Genomic DNA, 14,084 nt, shown 5'->3' on the forward strand with positions numbered 1-14,084 from the left:
AGGAAAATTAAAATGAAATTGTTAATAGTTTCTATGGGAAATCAGAGGAACCAACAAATGCTGCATAAGCATATGATAAAAATAACAATAATAATAATCCAGGGAAGCCACAGCTTCTTTAGTATGAAACCAAGCTTTAAGTCTGGCAGTTTTTGAATAAGAGCCCCCAACTAATCATTGTATATAGTAAGAAAACACTTGGTGACAGATGTTAGCAATTACAGAAAATTTCCTGTAGAAATCCTGGCAAACACAACTATTGAGATGGACCTGAGAGTGTTCTTAGCACTTGGGAAGACTTAACACATTTCTAAGTGCTTAGGCCCCTGTTCATCCTAGTAACTTGTATCTACGTGCAGTCTTGACCCAGCAAAGAAAAAATCCAAGAGAGAAAGTAGCGAGACAGTCTTCATTACTAACAGTAAAGCACTTAGTGGAGCTTAACAAGTGGTTATTTCAGAACAGACCCTGAAAATATTTTAGAGGCCAAGCTTTATAATGTTTAAACATGTCAATTAGGGCAATTGTTTATTAAAATGTAAACAAAGGAAAAAAGCTACATCATCTTCTAAAATACAGGACCATATTCCACATCACACACAAAACAACCCATTTCACTATGGATCCACAGCATTCACTGGTTAATACAGCCACAGCTACAAAGTAATGAGATGTTACACAGGAATACTTTTTTTCCTAACCACTTACACTGTGTTTACATCAACATATAAATACAGGAATTAAGTAAAAATTTTGTTATAATGATATTTTGTTAATATTTGTAAAGGGGCATTTTTTACCTGAGAGGGTTTTTACTTAAATTAAGCTTTATTTCCTGGGCTTGACCTTGCAAGGACAGGGCTTTTCAATATTGTTATTAGATAGACAGTTTTCCAAAGAAATGCTAAGTAACCTGAACATGCAAAAACACAGGCTAAACACATCTTGCATTCTGACATTTGCTGGAATGGTCTACAGCAGGCTATAATGCTCTCTTCTGAATGGCAGATGTCTTTGAAAATGTCAGAGTTTATTAGCTGTTCAAAAAAGAAAGTGTTTGACCTAGAAGGTGTTAAGGGGAATTTTAGTAGTGCTCCCTAGTTCAGAGCGAGTAGTGCTCCCTAGTTCAGAGCGAGCGATATAACATATAGCCCTTGATAATCTTTTGAAAGCTTAAGAACACTAATTATTTAAGTAGGCATCTTTAATAAAATAAGTGCAAAAACGAACAAACCCAACTATGTATATGTACACAAAATATTCAAATAATTTAAAAATATGCAACTCACAGGGGATGCTAACTAGTAGCCACAGGAAAAATAAAGCATAAATAACATCCTAATATACTCTGTACCTCGTACCTCTTCTATTTCAAGCATGTCCAGACAAAAACTAAATTACACAGTGAGCCCTAAAAATTTTAAAGGCAAAACACAATATCAGAAAAGAAAAGTGCTTATTAATCGCCATTCAAGCAGTGGGCTGGAGCCACCTGACACAATACACGGTATGGAAATAAGTAACCTTGGTTACTGTTTCCAAGGACACTGGGCTCTTGGCTAACAAGAGCTGAGGTGAAGCTGAATGCAGTGTTGAGTCATTTTAATAAACGTGTATAAATAAAGAAAATCAGCACAATGGTATTCTACCCTTCCCAAATCCTTATTGGTGGCATCTAATTAAACATTTCAAGTATTAAACAGATCATTAACAGTAGTGAATACTTCTCATAGCAAGGGCTTTTTGTTGATGTCTGCTGAATTTTCCTCTTGCACCTCGCAAGGAGTGACTAAACCTATCATACTGTCAGGACAGCAGTGATTATACTTCCTCAGTGCGTATTTCAAGTCCTGGACAGCAGTTACATGTGGGGCAGGGCGGGGGTCAAGCAGCTGAGAGAGGGAAGTGGTTAACAGGAGGAGAAGGGGAAGGAGGAGGAGAAAGGAAGGAAGGAAAGGAAAGGAGAGGCGGAAGAAGAAGAAAACTGTACTTAGGAATTTTATCTGCAGCATTCTTAAAATCTAGGAATGGAAACTGATCTAGTTAACAGGTGAGTGTACTTTTGTTATTTGATTTTTTTTTTTTTTGGCAGCTGGCCGGTACAGGGATCCAAACCCTTGACCTTGGTGTTATCAACACTGCGCTCTAACCCACTGAGCTAACCGGCCAGCCTGAACGTACTATTTAAAATGTCTTTGATACAGGCCATTATGACAAAATAATAGTCCATACAACATTTCCAAAAAAATGTTTCAGCAATATAAATTCTGTCAAACTGGGAAACTTGCAATAAATCCTTATGGCAAAGGTAGATTCTGTTATCATATCATAGTTCTATTACGGAATTTACAGGACCAATTTGAAGCCTGCTTGATTTCTTGTGCCATGTTGAAACACGGGTGCCACCCAGGGTGAAGCGGAGCACAGGGGCCGCAGGAAAAGCCTGCTAAAAACCAGCCCATCTGTGTTGTTAAAAACACTCCATCAGACCCGTGGCAGGAAAGGCTCTGAAAGGGATAATTCAGAGATAGCTATCAGTCATTAATAGGTGGAGATGGTGTCATCTGGAGCAAGTGAGAAAAATTTATCTCCTCAATGCTTCTCTGTGCATGCTGGTATACAGCAAGGTAAAGGAGAAGCCTCTTCAGCACAGCAACTGTTTAAAGAAAATGTTCTACACCTTTCCTGGAGAAAATAAAAGGTGTAAGATGAAACAAGACAGCATTCCCTCAAGGGGAAAATTAATTAATTATGTAAAAGCAGCAATTATATAGACAAAACCCACTTTTTCAGCTTAGAAATGAAAACTAAGTCTAGGTCAGAGAGCCTAAGTCATACAAAGTGAAGCACGCAAGATTCAGAATCTCTACACAAAGCACATAATCAACAATTCAGAAAACTGTGTGTCCTAGGAATTGGATGTTCTTCCTAGGAATACTCGGAATATCAGCCCTTAACCATTTGGCTTTTCCCCCCCTGATTTTATGCATTCCGTTTAAATGGCAAAGAAAATTCTCTATACCAGAAAACATGAGCCTTTTCCTTCTAAAATTCAGTGCTGTTTCTGAACAATATCCTTCCAGTGCTTCTAAGTCATGTATCTCTCTACCATAAACCCACATCTTACTTGTCTCCTCACTAGGGTGGGAACTCTTACCTTCTTGCTCTAAATTAATTTTCAGGTCTCTCATAGATACTGCAAAGTCAGGCAGTGTTGGTCCGTATGAAGACATCTTTGGAAATCTGGAGATGGGCCACTGCAAAGAGATTCCATTGTGCTGCCTTTCCAAATCTTGCCTGAAAAAGTATCATGTTCACAGTCTTTGTGTGAGGCAAAACAGGTTTTCAGTGAAGGCTCTTAAGGGGAAGGATATTCATCCTAATACACAGGATTCGGGCCTCTGTCAAAATAAATGTTCTTCACTGCAAAGTGCCCAGGTATGTTTTGGGAAAAAGTCTTCTCAACAGTTGACAGTTTCAGAAATGAAGGAAAGAAGTCGAGAATTGGTTCGACTGTAATAGCAACCTTGGTAAATCTGCTCTCACCGGCCTGCCATTGTCCAGTGGAGATGAGCAGGAATTTTTCTATAGAAAGATCATCAGTTTAATCACAATTTCTCATTTTTATTCATTTCAGATATTAACAAACTAAACACGGATAAATGCTTTCTACTTCACAGGACAATAACTGTTCTAGATATAAATAAGTGCAGACTCGAGACAGTCTTGCCAATTCCAGTCCTACAATAATAGCAATTTATTTTTCTTCAAACGTTAATTCTTCACAGTTTCAATACTGCAGCAGCAAATTATTCTTTAGATAAAGAAAACTGTGGTCCATATTTTAAAACATCTTAAGAGAACTAGAGATAAGTGAGCAAATTTCTGGTGCCACATGCACTGTGGGTAGGGCAATTTTACCTTAAGTCCCAAAGACTGGCAGCGGGAATTAGGGACCAAAGGTTGTCTGTAGGAATGACTGGGAAACCTCCAGTGTTTTCACCCCCTACCTAGATTTATGGAGGTGAACCGTGCACTACTTGCATTCTGTTTATTGGTCCCTGTCGCCCCATGGGGTGTGATGGAAAATAAAAACCAGCTGGTACTTCATAGAGGCACTTTTCAAAGCAAATCAGGCAGGATGAGGCCAGGAGGTTTCGGTTCAACACAGTTGATCCAGAAGTTGGCACAGCTGGCATGATACTGGTGCCCTCCATATGCCAGCTTGAAACTATCTGTTTCTGAGTTGAATGCCTGCCAGAAACAAACACAGATGTGGGGCAAGTCAGGCTTTTTCTGCATCTAAGAGCTTATCAGCAACCAACATGTACCTCTCCTGGTCACAGAGGCTGAGGTCACAATGGCACACACACAAGAGCTGAGCAAGCTATAGGAATCCAAGTGAGAAAGTTTTCTACTGCTAATTCAAGGTATAAAAATTGTTACCATTAAATGCAGCTTCAGCAAAAGAAGGCCAAATCTTTTTCAGAAAAGGCAGACAGAGGTTATGGGGAGGAGAGGAGGAATCATGACATGGAGAACTAAAAGAGCCAAGGACTGTGGATAATTTTTATCCTTCACTGTGCTGAAGGAAACCCTCTGCCTAAGGCTGGCATTTGACTGTAACATGCAATCTCTTAAGTTTCTGTGGCAAATTACAGTCCTATCATGAAAGAAAAATTATAAGAGAGTTAGAGAACAATAGATAACAACTCTTAGGGTCTAACTGCCTTTGGGACCTGATAACTGAATTGTCATAATTAAAAAGTCCAAACAGGTATAGGGTTTATAAAAAAGGGACATTAAACACATAAGAATTATTTCCAGATGAGTAATGCTCAGAGGTAGGCTATGGTCAGCCAGGGAAAAGTAGTTCAAACTTCAAACCCTTCCTGGGGTTAGTTTTCTAAAGCAATACAAGTAAATAAATAAACTCAAACCCAAACAATTTGTTTTGTCTGTTAATGGCCTGAAGCTCTTTCATTTCATTCTGTGTGTCACTGCAACTTCCAGTCTTCCAAAAGCTGCTCATTTTGCTACCCTGTTCATCGCAGAGAAAAACAACCACAACACCAGAAGCCAATTACGAGATACAAGCATGCAAACAAGACAGAAGTGGATCCACACAGACATGTTAGTTGATTAAATCAAACACTATGGTAACAAAAATGACTCAGTAAAGGATTCATGATTGGAATGGTTCAGGATGGTAACGGAATTATCCCATTTGCCTTTTACACTCAAAATTAAAATGGAGACGCTAAGATAACGTGTAACTGGTTCCTACTTTTTTAGGATGTTCTTCTGCAGCCTTCTCTTCTTTCTGAAATAACGTTGAAACCATAAGGTCAACAAAAATCCCAGAACAGGGCCTCTTGCCTCAATCCATCCTCACTCAGGCTAACCTCTTCTCTCCTTGCCCACCCACTGTGCCCAGGGGGCTGCAGGCACAAGGCACACAGCACGTTCACTAGGAAGGGAAGAGCTGTGTCCATTCCCTCAACAGTTTGCCCCGCTGCCCTTTTGAAAGGATGTACCTGCTTCTATGGTAGGTTTTCAGAACTTTATGAAAATCCTCGCCTCTGGGCACAAACCCTGCAGTGAAGTGGGCCAGATGAGGTTGTCCCCCAAGTCAAGTGAGGGAAGCACTCTGCCAGCTGCAGAGGGAAAGCACGTGACTTACCCGGCTCCTGGAGTCCACGTTTAACAGGCACACCCCGCAAGCAAGTTCCTGAGCATTTTTAATCCCTGGCCGTAGCATACAGGCGGAAAAATCCAGCGAATTTTCATCTGGCTGTGAGGATGACAAGACAAATGGGTAAGAATCCAGCAATTCCAAACGCCCTTTGCTTCGCTCCCTGATCACTCATCCCGAGTAGGTCCAGCAGCATATTAACTCTTTAATACCACCCATACAATAATTCAATTTCCCAAACATTTACCAAGTACTTGCTACGTTCTAGGAGCTAGGAATGCCAGTATGAGTAAAACACATTCCCTGTCCTCTGGGAACTCACAGCCTAGGGTGGGGGCCATGTGGGTATCAGGCAATACAGTGCCATGAGTCCTTATAGGAGTAAGTCCTGAGTGCTAGGCCCACGGGAGGGGCACTTAGCCCAAGCTGAGGGGGAAGGAGCCTTAGGTCAGAGAATGCTTCCTAGAACTTAGAACCACCTTGGCTGAGTCCTGACGGAAATATGTGAGGTAAAGGGATAGGGTTGGCTGACATAGGGGAAGGGAGGATATTCCATGTAAAACCAGCAGTTCAGGCAAAGGCCTCTAAGCAAAAGACGAGGCATGGGAAGAAAGCTGGAGGATGGGAGCCGACCTTATTAAAAGATGTAGAAGAGGAAGCTGGAGTATGAGGGACTTTAAAAGGAATATAAGGAGGTTTTTTAAGGTCTTTTTTTGGCTTTATCTTAGGAAGCCACTAAGGGTTCTAATTAGACCATGACAGGATCAGGTCTGTGTGAAGGACAGATCTCTCTTGTTGCAGTGTAGGCAATGAGGTGGGGGTGACAAATCCTCAAGGTATGGGCCTCAGTTAGAAGGCTACTGTAGCAATCCTACAGACAGATACTGAAGGTCAGAACTAAGGTAGCAACAACAGTGGGACGTGGAGAGAAACGGACACATGAAAGAGCTATTAAAGCAGTAGAATCAACAGGCCTGAGTAATCTGCTGGATGTGAGCGGAGGGAGGACACTTCAGCGACCGGGAGCAGGTTTGGGGATGGAGGTTGGGGAGGAGAGTTCAGTTCGGCACAAGATGAGTTGGAGCTGCCTGTGGGACAGCTAAGGTCAGATGTTATATATACAGGTAGCTGGATATATAGGCCTAGTGCTTAAGAATAAGAGGTTTGAAATTCATCAACTAGAGACAGTGAATATAACAGCCGCTAATAAGTCAAGCCCTTACTCGTGCCAAGCACTATGCTAAGCTCTTTACACGCATTCTCTAATTTGTTCCTCACAAAAAAAATCTACGAAATAAGGAGTATAGTGCAGTGATTCAAAGGGCAGGTCCCAATTTTGGAAAGCTGTCATTTCTTAAAAGTTAATCACCTTCTATATGGGCTTGCAATTTCACTCCTAGATATTTGTCCAAGAGAAATAAAAACATGTATCAACAAAAAGTCTTGTACAAAGTGTTCATGACGCTAGCTGGTTAGCTCACTGGGTTAGAGTGCGGTGCTCATAACATCAAGGTCAAGGGTTCAGATCCCTGTACTGGCTAGCCGCCAAAAAAAAAAAGTTCATAGCAGCTTTTGCCCAACTCTTGAATTCATGGTCAATGTACGGTTGAGTTCATGAAAGAGTATAATTCTGACGCAAATGCTGGTAGATGTTTTTGCGTAGACTAAAACTAAAATGTAACAAAGACATTATTTCAGAATTTCTGTCACTCTTCTGTCAAAGACTTGAGTGACTTCTTTGCTGAATCACATAATAGTTCTCGAATATTAGAGAATATTTCCTTAACTTTTGTGCTATTCACAATATAATGGCTACAGACACAGCACACTTTCAAATTTAATCCATATTATTAACATTTTCTCCATCACTTTCTTGAGTCTAGACAATCAACAAAACAGTAAATCAAGTCCTGATTTGTAGCATTTGTTGATTTCCATGATATAAATACTCCCACTATGGCTGATTTCAAGCTTCCAAAGTGATGTCACTGAACATAGAGTTGGAAAGTGGTGTACAGTACCATTATCTAGTATTACTGCCATACAGATACAATATTCTAGGGTGACCAACTGTTCAAGTTTGTCCAAGACTCTTCCGGTTCTAACACTGAGGAAATCCCTCAGTCCTGAGCAAACAGGGACAGTTGGTTGCTCTATGATAGACACACAGAACCCCAAAAGCTAGATAATAGTAAAATGTAAGAAAAGAACTAGGGCCAGCCTGTGGCTCACTCAGGAGAGTGTGGTGCTGATAACACCAAGGCCATGGGTTCGGATCCCATATAGGGATGGCCGGTTAGCTCACTTGGGAGAGCGTGGTGCTGACAACACCAAGTCAAGGGTTAAGATCCCCTTACCGGTCATCTTTAAAAAAAAAAAAAAAAAAAGGAAGAAAGAAAAGAACTAGAAAGTTTTGTGTATTTATTAGCTCTGTATTTAATTTATTTAACTGCAAGTCTGTATAATTTAATTTTTGGTAATGTCTGTGATTAACCTGGCTCACAAAACTTCTGAAAATTTAACAATCAGCTCTTGCAAGACAGTAAGAACTGGATCCAACACATCACTGTGATAGATTGGCCTGGAATTTGAGGCGTTCCTCTCAGAGGGCTTATCCTCTGTCTAAAGCAGGAAGTGAGATTATCAGCTGTGTTTGACACAGCAGTAGCCTTGAGAACTCACAGAGCAGCGAACTCCATGATGGTGTGATTCTCTCCCCCAACACACAGTGGGTCAAGGTGGGGGGTGGAGAAGGTGGACAGGTGCACCGATCCAGCTTTGTCTAACGAGTATGACTGAAGGGAATGGGTGGTGACAGCGTGTACCACAGGGATTAAGCGCCTGGGAAAGGAAGATGGAAGGGGCTGATTGGAACAGAGTAAAAGGGTCGAACAATGGTTCTGCCTTGAGAACCAAAATCAACAGCAGTGCAAGTAAAGTGTTAGAAAATTAGAGGGTTACCAATTTGAGTTCAGAAAGTAAGATGGTCTAGGTGATCCAAGTAAACTTACATGGCCTTAGCCAAGTCAGAGGATAACTGTTCTTTTCTCTCTTTTCTTTGTCAATGCAATCATGGCCACTTTGGTCAAATGCAGAAGTGGCTGATACTATCACTTGTTTATTCTCCTGTTCTGTCACCTGCACAGTGGTAATGGTTTCACTTGCCCACCCTCCCTCCCTCAGTCAGCGTTGAGACTCTCAGAGATATATAAAAAGCACTCTGGAAAGGAAAAAAAATAGTCTAAATGACTATCACAATTATACACTTTGACAAATAAATTCTAACATGCTTTCCAAAGAGGTTAAGAACATAGTATCACGTCTGTAATCTACATTACAGATATTCATCATGTTAATGAATCAAGACTATTTGAGAAATAATTAGAATCTGGGAAAACTCTAAATTTCCACATCAATCAAATTAAAAGTCTTCTAATATCTGTTTACCAAAGGCATAAGGAAAGCAAATTAAAAGGTCATAGTATAATCTCCAGTGAAAACTATAAGGCTCTGCATAAATTACCCTGTGATCAAATTAATCTTTCAAATGATAAAATTAACCTTTCTAAATACCTATCTATAAGTAGTGGGATTATTTAGTGTATGGTAATAGTTAAGACACCAATCAGTGGCTGCAATTGCTTAAGAAGGTATGCCCTCTACAGTTCACCTTAAATTGATAATCTACTTTAAATGGCAAGTATTTCATGCATTTAGTAAAGATTAAAAAAAGAGTTATACATGATGTGCATACACTGACAAGTCCCAGAATCAGACTGAAACATATAATCCTGAATCTTTAGCCAACAATAAACGGCTAAAATGAGGTCCAAGAAAATCATTATTAAGGAAGAAGGGTTTGGGAGTAATCTGTTCTTCACCAATATTCTCACTCTCCTTCTTCCAGGCAAACAGTGGGATGGGCCTTCCCTGCCTCCTTGAAACTAGGCTTGGCCGTGCCATGGGCAACAGCCTGAGCATGAGTCCTATGTGTCACCTCTGGGAGGAAGCCTTTGAGACCAATGTGCTGCTATTTGTCATGGTCCCTTGACCCTCCCAGGGTGTCCAGCTATGTTTCACGAGGGGGAGGCTCTGTCAACCTGGGTCCCTGAGTGAGAAGAACACGGCACAGAGCCCCTCCAATTTAAGGTGGACACATAGCATGAGCAAAAAATAAAGCTTTGTTATTTCATATTGCGGAGATTGGGGGGATCATTTGCTACTGTAGCATAAGCTAGTCTATTTTGACTGATATAAAGAGCGATCTAGACACAGGTTCCACAAGCAATGCTAGACTTTTATACTGGCATGGTTACAGTATTTTGTATACTTTCCTATTGCTGTTGTAACAAATTAGCACAGACTTAATGGCTTAAAACAACATAAATTTATCCTGTTATAGTTCCGGAGGTCAGAAGTCTAAAATGGGTTGGCAGGTCTGCATTCCTTCTGGAAGTTCTAGGGGAGAATCTGTTTCTTTGCCTTTTCTAGCTTGTAGAGACTTCCTGTGTGTTCCTTGGCTCATGGTCCCATCCTCAAAGCCAGCGTAGCGTTTGCCAATCTCTCTCCCTGCTTCTGCATCACATCACTTTTTCCCACTCTTACTCTCTGCCTTCCTCTTATAAGGATCCTTGTGATGACACTGGGCCCATCCAGATAATCCAGGATAATTTTCCCACTAAAACTCTTAATGTGATCCCATCTGCAAAGTCCCTTTTCCCCATATAAGGTAACATATTCATAGGTTCCAGGACCATGGGCATCTTTGAGGGGGCCATTATTTTGTCTATCACAGCTACCTTCTGTCAACCGAGGACAGCCATGCAGAAACATGGTGAAGATTCTGTCTCTAAAACATTGTGCAGAATGACAAGATGACAAAAACGCTACCATCATTAAACATAAACTGTTCTCCTAAAATGCTGCAGCAATAGGAAGTAAGTATTCTGAAATTCACTGCTTATTTCATGCTGAAAGTAAATACAAAAGAATTTGTACTAAACTGAGGATAACAGTGGAATCAAAGGGCCTGTGTGATTTCCAGTTGACTACAAGTCAGGAGAATAACAGTCCGTTCTCTTCTCTTAGATTTTATATGGCAAGAAGGAATTCTTTGTTCCAAACCTACTAAACTTCAACACACATCCACGAGCTAAAACCTTAGATAACAATTCACTTAGGGAGCTAACCATCTCAGCACATCACATCCCACTAACATAGATGATTTGTACCTCTTGAGAAAAAAACAGTTCCTTCATAGTCTGTGCTCAGAGGAGATATGTTCCCACCACAAGAGGGAGTCTTAGTCCATGGATAACGGGAGTATTACAGGGAAAGGGAAGCATAAACCTTTGCCAGTATAACTTCCAGCTACAGCAAACATCATGGAGCTACAATGTGGAGTTTAGGACTGTGTACCCTGCTTTCCTCAGCCCAAGCATCACTACTATGATGTGGCACTAAATTCTGTGACTTTTTCACTGGATAACAGTGACACAGCAGTCTTTTAATGGGAACAGTCTCACAGAGCCTTCATGGGAAGAAACTAGTCTTTCTCAGTATCTTGGAAGCTGGAAATAACACAGCAGGAAGAATGGATTTTGAAGCAGTGATGTGGATTCAAAATCCAGGTTTCTCAGTTTCCATTAAGTTTCACATTCTGAACGTTGATTTCTTCACCTGTAAAAATTGGGATTATACTACTGATCTCGTAGGGTTATTACCAAGATTAAATGAGAATGAATGTAAAGCATATAGCACAATGCTTGGCAGGCCTAGGTGCAAATTAAATGGTAACTGTTATTATTAGTAATAGTATTGGAATCAAAGTGCCTCGTCATGGCAATATGGTCCATTAAGGAACTCATTTACCTGAAATGAAGCAATGGTGTAAAGAGTTAAAGCTTCCTATACAACCTCAATCAAGCTTCTTTCTAGAAATAATTCCCCTGCTTTAAGCTTCTAATCCAGAGTCTCTGGAGTTTGTATTGCTTTTTTAACAGAATTAAACTGCACAGATGTTGGTTTGTATGTCATTTACATTCAGGCAGCTATTCTTGTCAGTGCTGGTAGAGTAAAGACTTCTTCATGACAAATCTCACCTTATACTTCCTCTGTATCGTATATGCTATTCTTCATGCAGTGGGTTATTCAAGTAAGTCTTATAGACCGAGGACCTACCTACCAGCTAGCAAGAGGAAATGACATGGTATGATCTGGAAAAGAAGAAAGACTTCAAATAAACAACCTAACATTACACTTTAAGGAATTAAAAGAACAAGAACAAACCAAACCCAAAATCAGTAGAAGGAGAGAAATAATAAAGATCAGAGCAGAAATAAATGAATTAGAAATTTTTAAAAAATATAAAAGATCAATGAAACAAGGAGTTGGTTTTTGAAAAGATAAATATATAAATAAACCTTTAGCTAGACAAATCAAGAGAAAAAGGAGAATGCTCAAATAAATAAAATCCTAAATGAAAAAGGAGATATTACAACTGATACCATGGAACTACAGAAGATCATAAGAGACTACTACAAACAACGATATGTGAACAAACTGGAAAACTTCTTCTAAGAAGAAGAAATAAGTTCCTGGACACGTACAACTTACCAAGGTTGAGTCATGAAGAACTAGAAAACCTAAACAGACCAGCAATGAGTAATGAGAATGAAGCAGTAATAACAAGTCTCGCAACAAAGAAAATGCCAGGACCAGATGGCTTTGCTGCCAAATTCTACCTAACATTTAAAGAACTAATACAAATTTTTCTCAAACTCTTCCAAAAAACTGAAGAGGAGGGAATATTTCCAAATTCACTCTATAAGGCCAACACTAACCTTATACCAAAACTGGAAAAAGACCCAACAAAAAAAGAAAACTACTATCCATAATGAACTCAGATGCAAAGATCCTCAACAAAAGAGTAGCACAAACAGAATTCAATAACACATTAAAAAGATCATCCATCATAATCAGGTGGGATTCATCCCTGGGATGCAAGGATGGTTCCACATATGCAAATCAATAAACATGATACATCACATCAACAGAATGAAGGAAAAAAACCATATGATCATCTCAATCGATGCAGAGAAAGCATTTGATAAAATCCAACAGACCTTCATGATAAAAACACTCAACAGACTAGGCAGAAGGGATGTACCTCAACACAATAAAGGACATATGTAACAAACCCACAGCTAATATCATAATAAATGGGCAAAAATTGGATACCTTTCCTCTAAGATCTGGAACAAGACAAGGATGCCCACTTTCCCCACTCTTATTCAATGTAGTACTGGAAGTTCTAGATAGCACAATAAGGCAAGAGAAAGCAATAAATGGTATTCAAATTGAAAAAGAGGAAGTCAAACTATCCCAATTAGCAGATGACATGATCCTATACATAGTAAACCATAAAAACTCCACCAAAAAACTAAGAACTAATAAAGGAATTCAGTAAAGTGGCAGCATACAAAATCAATACACAAAAATCAATAGTCCTCCTATAAGCCATAACACAATAGCTGAGGAAGAAATCAAGAAAGTAATCCCATTCACAATAGCTACCAAAAAAGTGAAATACCTAGGAGTAAATTTAACCAAGGAGGTGTAAGACCTCTGTAGTAAAAACTATAAAAACACTGGTGAAAAAAAATGAAGAGCACACAAATAAATAGAAAGATATCCCATGTTCATGGGTTGGAAGAATTAACATCACCAAAATGTCCATATTACCCAAAACAAGCTATACATTTGATGCAATGACTATCAAAATAACAATGACATTTTTCACAGAGAAAAAAATGATCTTAAAATTTGCAGGAAACCACAAAAGACCACATATAGCTAAAGTGATCTTAAAGAAAAAGAACAAAGTTGGAGGCATCATACTTCCTGACTTCTAAATATACTATAGTACCTGCCAATTGCCAAAATAATAATAATAATAATAAATTAATTTTTAAAATACTATAAAGCTATAGCAACCAAAACAGCATGGTACTGGCAAAAAAATAGACAAATAGACCAATGGAACAGAATAGACAGCTCAGAAACAAACTCACACATTTACAGCCAAATGATTGATAAAGGTACCAAGAATATACAGTGGGGAAAGGACAGCCTCTTCAATAAATGGTGCTGGGAAAACTGGATATCTCCATGCAGAAGATTGAAACTAGACTCCTATCTCTGACCATAAACAAAAATCAACTCAACTGGATTACAGATCTAATTTTAAGGCCCAAAACTATGAAACTACTAGAAGAAAAAACAGGGGAAACACTACATGAAATGGAAGTGCGCAGCAGTTCTTTGAATGAGACCACAAAGGCACAGGCAACTAAAGCAAAAATATATAAATGGGACTACATCAAACTAA

The 14,084-nt window shown here is 39.4% G+C and overlaps 1 protein-coding gene across 12 annotated transcripts in view; it reads right to left on the minus strand.

Moving 5' to 3' along the window:
- Positions 1 to 524: 524 nt before the first annotated feature.
- Positions 525 to 14,084, minus strand: part of SYNRG (synergin gamma) — an 85,615-nt gene continuing 72,055 nt past the window's right edge. For 7 of the 12 annotated variants that reach the window (XM_063109399.1, XM_063109396.1, XM_063109392.1 and 4 more), the window contains 3 exons: positions 5,684 to 5,794; positions 5,288 to 5,323; positions 3,599 to 4,254 (listed from right to left, as the gene is read on the minus strand). In XM_063109399.1, coding sequence (XP_062965469.1) covers positions 4,123 to 4,254; positions 5,288 to 5,323; positions 5,684 to 5,794 — 279 coding nt within the window. In that variant the 3' untranslated portion in view covers positions 3,599 to 4,122. The other 5 variants (XM_063109402.1, XM_063109401.1, XM_063109393.1 and 2 more) reach the window with 3 other exon arrangements.

The sequence above is a fragment of the Cynocephalus volans genome, chromosome 10 (genome assembly GCF_027409185.1).
Source record: "Cynocephalus volans isolate mCynVol1 chromosome 10, mCynVol1.pri, whole genome shotgun sequence".
Classification (NCBI taxonomy): domain Eukaryota; kingdom Metazoa; phylum Chordata; class Mammalia; order Dermoptera; family Cynocephalidae; genus Cynocephalus; species Cynocephalus volans.